Source organism: Limulus polyphemus, unplaced genomic scaffold (assembly GCF_000517525.1).
Source record: "Limulus polyphemus unplaced genomic scaffold, Limulus_polyphemus-2.1.2 Scaffold293, whole genome shotgun sequence".
In the NCBI taxonomy this organism is placed as follows: domain Eukaryota; kingdom Metazoa; phylum Arthropoda; class Merostomata; order Xiphosura; family Limulidae; genus Limulus; species Limulus polyphemus.
In genome coordinates this window covers 471091-479820 of record NW_013665903.1, presented here as the reverse complement: position 1 = coordinate 479820, position 8730 = coordinate 471091, and the positions used below count along the sequence as shown (strand labels likewise).

Here is an 8730-nt window from a genome sequence, read left to right as displayed (position 1 = left end):
CATTTATTATAGTTATAACCCATCTGCCTTTTAATTGCCAAACTTTTGTAAAGCAGCATCGTCCTCTTCACAGTTAGCAACACCCAAGATCTTAATATAATCAGCAAATTTAAGTATTTTATTGACCATTCCTTCATGTATATCACTGATGTAAATCAAAAAGAACAAAGGTCCTAAGACTAAGCCCCTAGTGACATTAATCTAGTTTGACTAAACTCCATTTATAACAACCCTCTGCTTTTTTCCATCCAGCCACTATTCTTATCCCCCAAACTTATAAGAGTTTTTTTTTTTACGAGTCTTATATGTCAAATGCTTTCTGAAAATCCAGATACACCAAATCTACACCCTTACCCTCATCTACATAAGCAGTAATATTTTCAAAGAATATCATAAGATTTGTAAGGTAAGATTTTCCCTTGGTGAAACCATGTTGACTATCCAATAAAATTCTAAACTTTGTTAAATGACTTTGCAAAGCATCTTTTATCAGACTTTCCAAAACTTTTCCCACAACTGATGTACAACTAATAGGCCTATAATTAATGGATGACATTGTGCAAAGCAAGTAAGTAAATACTTGTACAATTACAAGTTTATAAAAGTCATATGGAATTAAACAAGTATCACTGGAAACATACTGTTACAAAGATCCATCTTTATAAATAATGAAATTACTTTTTTGGAATCCAAAATCCAAAAATAGAGTTAGTAAAAATAATACCAATCTACATTATTTCTTGAAGAAACGTGTGGTTTCTAGTAGTTGTTTGTTTTTTTCCCTCCATTATTTGCAGATTTTGTTAAGATTTGAGCTTTCTTGTGTTTTTAAACTTGTAATTTTGTGGTGGATGTAAAGTTAGCATATATGGAAGTGTGCAGATTTCACATACTGTACTGATTCTTTTGTAGCATGGAAAGTTCAGCAAATGCAGTAACTGTACATGAAGACAAGGTATAGTTATAATGGAAATTCAGATGTGCAGACATTTTAGGGTAGCAAAAGAAAATTGAATCAGTAACTAACAGTAGGTAGAGAGTGTCTACTGTCTCATGTTTTAAAACAATAAAAGAAAGTATCTTAAATGCTTTAATATCTATCTCAAAATAAACCATGGGTAGAAAGATAACTAATTGTGAGTATATTACATGGCTTGCAACCAAAATTCCATTTTTCATAACCAAATTTTTATAGATAAAAGAAAGTCTTGGTATGTAGTTAGTATACCTTCATCTACACATCCAAGTAATCAGTTAAGTAACTTGAAAGTTGAGTAATATTTTGTACACTGTTATATGGTGATCATGTAGCTTAAGGTGTGGTTCTGTATATATAATGTGATATTTTTTTTTGCTGCTACTGTGGCTTTAAATTTACCTGGCCACGAACGTATTAATACAGATGTTTGTTATGTTGAGACTTGTAAAGCTGTAGAAGTTATTACATTATGTTGTATATATTTGGTGTTTTAAATTTGTTATTCTTTTTGATAAAAGTAAGGTGATATTTGAAAAAAAAAAGCATCTGGTTTACTTTGACCTAGGCTTGAAAATTATTGTCCCTCCTTATCACATTAAGAAAGTCACCAATGTTACTGGCTGTAACAAACAACCAATTTGCTTTTAGTAATTATAGTTAGTGTATAACAGAAATCCAGGTAGTGAAAACTATAAAACCCTGTACAGTTTTCATCATTAAGAACTAGAGGAGGGAAGTAGACTCTTATAATTTACCAGTTAAAATTTGAACTCTGATAAATCAGTGTGCCAGTCAACTTTGAATGCACCCTATATTTTCTAGAAAATTTCATAAACTGCTTAGTTGAATGTTAAGGTAAACTGTTAAGCTTAAGATCGTTCTGAATATATGCATCACATTTTTAATAAAAAAAATATTGTTAAACATCTCTTATTATATTATCAAAAATGTAGTCATAATCTTGAGCCATTATTTATTGCTGAGCTAGTCATTCTACAAATTAGATTGGAATGATCAAAACAAGTTGTAAGTAATTTTGAACAAAATGTAGCATTTGCTGAGATTAAACATGCAGTCAAATTCCTCTCTTCTTTTCAAAGGTTAAGCAAAGGACTCGTGCTCCAGCTACTCGACAGACTCCAACCCCAGCTCCAGGGACACAAGTACAGCAAGCTTCTCAGACAACTAGTAGCCAAACTCAGACTCACCCTCCTCAGAGTACAAAGGCTGATGCAGCTAATCAGACAAAACCTTCTAATGAGGGACGTCCTTCTAGCACACAGAACAAGTCCACTGCCACTGAAACCAAACAGCAGTCCTCTCAAGTGAAACCCAACCACATTCCTGTTATACCCATCACCACAACTCCTCTGACAGCTACCACTTCTACAAACACTAATGCTACAAACATTAATCTATCTATTATGTTGAGTAAAAAGGAAAAAAGAGAAGAGGTTAAGAAGGAAAATGAAGTTTCTACACAGACACTGAACAGAATCCCTGCTGTAACTATACTGCCTGAGAAAAAAGATGCTGCATCAGGAAATGATGCTCAAATCACTCCCTTATTGCAGGAGCAAGCTAAAGAGAAGCAGCCACAAAAAGCTATAGTCAAGCCACATGTTTTGACACACGTGATTGAAGGCTATGTTATTCAAGAAGCTCCTGATCCTTTCCCTGTAAGTACACATTTAAAACATAACCTTGTACTTGTGCAATTAATAATGTATTAATTTAAGGCAAAAGTATTAAATATTAATATAGTATATGATTTAAAGTTAAGAAAATATAAATATTAGTTTATCTGGTGTTTTAAGATTTTTTAGTATATCAATCATGTTTATTGGTATTGTATTATAGTAGTTTTTCATTCTTAAATAATGTTGTCTTTTATAACTGTTTTCTGTTTTAAATTTCTAATTCTCCTCATAGTATATTAATACATTTCTATTTCAATAGGTTAGCTGTTTGTATTATTTTACTACACTTGAAAAAGCATATCAGGCAGTGTTCAGGTATTAATTATCCTTGATATTACTGCATATACAAGCTATATTTATACATTTAGTATGTATGTTCTAATGCTTTGTAGTATCTGTTATTCTGTATAATGTTTTCTTTGTGTGTATTTCATATCTGAAATAAGAGTTGAAGGCATGAACAATTGTTGATTTTGTATGATTATCAATCAACCTTTGTAGCCGTATGATTGAGTTCAAAGTTGTTTTTCTACAGAAAACTGATCATTTTAGGTTTCTTAACTGCATATTTCCTCATATTTCATTTTATTGATAAAGAATAACTGAACAAAAAAAAAAATCTAGAAAGAAGTTTCCTATTAAAAGTTTTATTTTTAAAATTATAATTTTCAGGTGAGTAGATCTTCAATACTCACAGCTACCTCTTCATCTAAACCAGTATTATCAGAAAAACCAATGGAGACTGAAGTAACTCCATCAGTTAAAGGTTTGTTCTTGAGGTTTAAGTCATATGTTTTATTTAATGTAATATTACATGGAAGATTAGAAAAACAACAACTTTACTTTGACTGACTAATTTAATTTATTGAGTATTTTCTCACTGATAGAAAAAACTTACTTAATTGTTGTCAGTTGTACAGAAACTATGAAATTATATACTTCACTGTACAGTTAAATATCCTCATTATTTGTAACTTTTGGTTAATGTAGATATTAAATTAGAAACTGAAACTTTGAATTACTGTTTGGAAGTTGAAATTTCATAATATCGGACAATTAATGGCCTGAATATGAACAACACAAACGTGCATTCACATTGGTAGTGTGATATCATCAACTTACACAAAAAACATTTTAAATTAATTAACTGATATTGGGATTTTTGATTTAGTTTGTAAGCATATTATTTTATTTCATTCATTTTATAAGTTAGTTTGATATTTCAAGTTATTGACATTTGTTGGAACAAAAGTTTTTGGTTCATGAACAAACAACTATTAACACTTCAACAGTTTTCTTGGAAAAATGGGTCAAAAGCGACAAACGACCTACTTGGATTTTAAATAGCCTCTGGTTTACAAGAAAAGAACTACTTCGTATTTAAGAACAATTGTAACAGGCGATAAGAAAAGAGCATTAATTAATTGTTAATTTTCATAACCATTCACCAAAGACTTCACATTTTATTTGTTTTTGGCTCTGGAATAACAAAATTGTATAGTCTTCGTCAGCTATGATGATGAGTGAAGGAATTTGAACCTGCTTAATTAATTACATTATTTTTGTTACTGTACCTTAATTACTAATTAGTTTATTTCACATGCTTCTATTACTAGTTTCTAGAAAGTTCTGAGAAGGATTGTATGTTGTTGTATGGGCTGTGATTTGATCTTTGTTCTTCTTGTTAGTAAGACTGATAGCTATCTGCTTAACTGGGATCTCTGGACATATAGGTTACTAACCATTATAGTGAAGTGGTAATTAATGTGTTCCCATCCTTATCAAAAAGCTAATCTTCTTTAAAACCCTATAGCAGTTGTTCTACGTGACTTTAACCCACTCATATATTAGCAACATTATGGCTTTTGCATAAATGCTGTTAATTATCTTATTTCCTAACAAGCTCAAAATCTATGAAAATATATATATTACATTTTTTGATGCTCAAAAGATTTATATATATATATAAAGATAATATACTTAATATTAATAAGAGGTTTTTAGTACAAGATCAAAAAACATATGTTAATGCAGTTGTTAGATTTGCATGCTAATTTAAGCATAGTTTTCTACAAAATATAAAATCAACATCATCATTGATAGTTAAACTTGTACAGCAATTGTATTATGACATACTATGAACACTACAAAAATTTTAGCTTGAAGTATTTTGTTTAATGAGTAATCACTTCATGTTAACTTCAAAGTACAAGTAATACTACTGTATTTTTTTGTGTGTGAGAGGAACTGAACATTCTAATTTCATCATCAGTAGGGATAGGATATCACTTTGTGTGTTTCTGTGTTAACACATGCATACAAATATGCAATAATAATGTCTTTTATTTTTTCTTTATTTGTAGGATTAATTTCATCAGAGAAAAAAGAAGAAACTCATAAATCTAAAGGGCATGTAGAAATTACAAAGTGTGAATTCTGTGGGAAGCTTGGAGCAAAGTCCAAGTTTAAGAGGTCAAAGCGTTTCTGTTCTACATCTTGTGCTAAACGCTACAATGCCAACTGTTCTAAACGTTTAAGCCTTATTTTACCCACCGGTCAGCAGAAGTCTATTCAAATTACAGGTAGAGTTATGACTTTGTCTTATTTGATTGAATAACCCCTTTCTTGGGTATAAGCCGTGCTCATTTTACAGCCGTAAAGAGAAGAACCAAACAAAAGTTGCTTCCCATCATATAGTACCTCAACAAGAGATGTTAAAATGTAAAGGCTTGGTATTCTATGTTCATATTATTATCCTTTTTTTCGGTCACTCATTATATTTTATTTAATTCACATTTATAGAACTCCTGGATACTTGTACAGTAAATGTAAAAGTGTTATCTGAAGCTAACCAGTCTTAAAAGAAGCCATACCACATAATGCGAGAAATTCATGTTCCTTGGATATAAGCTTATTTATGTTTCAGATAGATATGTTAATTCTTAACTTGTATATGCAGACTTCCCAGCAAACATGTAAAACCTGTTTTTCAAATAGCCTGTAATATCCAATAAAAGCCTGTGTTTTTAATGCTTCAGCATCTAAAAAAACGTGTATTTACAGAAAATATTTTATTTTGTTTAAAGTTTAAAATTCAATTCATAGTTGTAGCTGTCATACATGCATCCTGAAGGAGATGCTCATTGTCACCGATGGCACATGAATATTTTGAGTTACAAGGTAAGAAAGATTATCCTAATTTGTTAGGTACAAGGTGTGAAACAACCGTTATTGAAATATATACCCATTTGTGGTTTTGTTGAACTTAATAGATCATAATGTAGTGCATCTGTAAAGGAGATTTTGCTAAAAAAACAGCCTTTATTTCAGTCAGTTTCAGCAGGTAATTTGTCAAATGTCACCTTTATTTTAAAAGATGATCAGCAGCAGACACTTCTGGGAGGTCTGTAAATGGCAATGAGCAATACCATGTTTAAGTTGCATAACTAAGTCAGGAAATTACATAGAAATGTTGAGTAGCTAAACTTGATGTAGAAAACAAACTACAGTTATAGTCAACATGAAAATAAAGAAGATAAATGACTCATGGTTCTTTTATTTGTGTTAACAAATGAATATTTTTGAAATTAATCTTGAGATAGTTTATTAAACTTCAAAAGTAAAGGACTTTTTGAGAATTATCAAATATGTCCACTATCACTGTTTAGTAACTACTGTCATCTAGTAGTAAGTACTGAGTCTTATTATTTTTTTAATACAGCAAAGGAAAACTCTTATCTTTTTTTAGTTAATGTCATTGTTGGGAAGGGGGCTGTTATTGGTGTACTGGTTAAACATTTGATTTTAATCAGTTATAAAATAATGTGTTTAATTTAGTTTAAAGTTTTTCTGTAATGACTTCTTTATAAATTTGTATATACTTTACAGGTGGAAAGGTTGGTAAGAAGAAGAAGAAAGGCCGCAAGTCATGGAAAAAATGGGGAAAGCAAAATGAACGAACATCTTACAAAGAGATTAGTAGCTGGGTAAGTGTAGATGTAAGCTTTAATCCTTATAAAGCTGAAGGATGTATTTGTTTGTCCATTGTATGTGTTTATGTAAAGGACTTTATTGATGGACATAGACTTTACAAAATGAAAGTGTAAAATTAATTTATGGTAAATTAGACCAAAGGTAAGCACCATGTAGAAAATGAAAGTCTTGTGGTTTAATGGTATTGTATGAGGAATTTAGTGTATCTCTTAAACATTAATGTGAAAGCAAAGTGGATCTTCTGACTTGGTTTCTAGCAGGTTTTTTACATCTTTCCACTTGGGGTCAGTTGATGTGACTGACTGTGTAACCACAAAGTAATCATCAGAGTTTCTATACTAAAACTTTTAATATGTTTTGTGTATCTTCACAAAATTTGGCAAGCTTCCAGTATACATTGTAAGTCTTTTGTACACAAAAAAATCAGATTTTTTAATTAAGTATTTTTACTAAAGATTTGTCTATAAATATACAGTACATAGAGTGCAAGGCGTGTTTCATTTTAAGATGAAAAATACTTTTCTTCATCTGATAATTTCAAAATTTCATTTGTGTAACCTTTAAAATCTTTTTAATACATAATAGATGTTTTTTTTAGTAAAACTTTATATTTTATGCATTATTTTTTCCAATACAACTCTGTATGGACATGGTTGATTTGACCAACCTTTTAACCACCATTAAAAAGAAATAAATCTAAATTACCTTTAATTTTCTTTCTAGAATGACTGCAAATTGTAACCAAAAACTACAATTGTTTATCCTCAATGACTTGAGGCTCATAACAGTTTACATCTATTTATACTTAATTTTCTTGTTTTATTGCCCTTTGAACTGTTTAACTAGTAATCCTACCACATAAGTTGTAAATTGCTTAGTGAACATGTAGCTCATGTTACCATGTTGAATGACCTAGCTGCTTGTGAGCATACATCATGAAGAATTATTTTATTTTTTCCAGTATCTTACCTAATCTAACCTATTAAGTTTCTAATTTTTATATTTTAGTTGCTTTGATACAAATAAATAAAAAATATATGCACAAAAAACAAAAAATATAGTACTTACATTTGATCTTTTGTTTATTTGCTGTCGATTTTTGATTAAATTTAAGCCTACTTTTTTATAATGATGGTATTAAGTACACTAAATAATTTTTATCTACATAAATAATGTACCTAAGAACACAGAATAATATTACACACAAAGCGAACAATGTCCTATAACTGTTAAAATTTAACTGATTTTCTAATTAAGACAAGGGGGCTTAAATTAATTCCTTTAGCTAATTGATTTCAATCTGAACACCTTGAGATAAACATTCAAACTGAAAACGAAATTGACAATGATATGTACTAAAAGCAATATAGTAGTATACATCATTCAATAGATTAAAACTCTGCCTTTCTACTGGTTATAAATGATGTAGTATAAAACATCAGAGAATTATTGGCAGTTTATGAAAGAGAAGATATGATGGGTGGGCATGGCAAGTGAGTCTGATTTTCTAGTTTATTCCTCCATAGACAAATAAGATTAAAGGCTATAAAAATTACACTTTGCCTTAGTAATATATATATATTTATATTATAATGAGTAATTTACATCAAATTCCATACTTTAGAGAGGGATGGTAAATAAATTAGAGAATGGGGAACAACTGGAGAACAAATGTCACTTTTCTCATACTAAGGGTGATTGGGGATTTTTTTAAATGTGTTCTTTAAAAGTTAAAAACTTAAAACTTGTATTAAAAAAACTTTTTGGCATATATCTAGACTATCCTATCTAATAAATCCTTAACAAATAAATAATAAAAAGAAGCATCAAAGTTGTCCCTTATCATTCAAATGTTTATCAAGCTTTACCTTATCTCACTTAAATTAAGTGTATCCATCACATTAAATATGAAAAAAATAATACATCAACAGTATAAATTTCCTTAATCTTGTACACTTGAATCAGATCCCTTCTAGCTCTTCTTTTTTCAAAGAAAACAATTTCAGAGATCTCAACCTACCGTCATATGATAACCTTTCCATCTCACATATCATCCTA

The 8730-nt window shown here is 29.9% G+C and overlaps 1 protein-coding gene across 4 annotated transcripts in view; it reads left to right on the top strand.

Moving 5' to 3' along the window:
* LOC106457110 (polyhomeotic-like protein 2) overlaps nucleotides 1-8730 on the top strand; it is an 80610-nt gene that overhangs the window by 63294 nt on the left and 8586 nt on the right. For all 4 annotated transcript variants that reach the window (XM_013916493.2, XM_022382925.1, XM_022382924.1 and 1 more), the window contains 4 exons: nucleotides 2080-2658; nucleotides 3352-3445; nucleotides 5043-5261; nucleotides 6568-6665. In XM_013916493.2, coding sequence (XP_013771947.1) covers nucleotides 2080-2658; nucleotides 3352-3445; nucleotides 5043-5261; nucleotides 6568-6665 — 990 coding nt within the window. The remainder of the gene's footprint in view (nucleotides 1-2079; nucleotides 2659-3351; nucleotides 3446-5042; nucleotides 5262-6567; nucleotides 6666-8730) is intronic.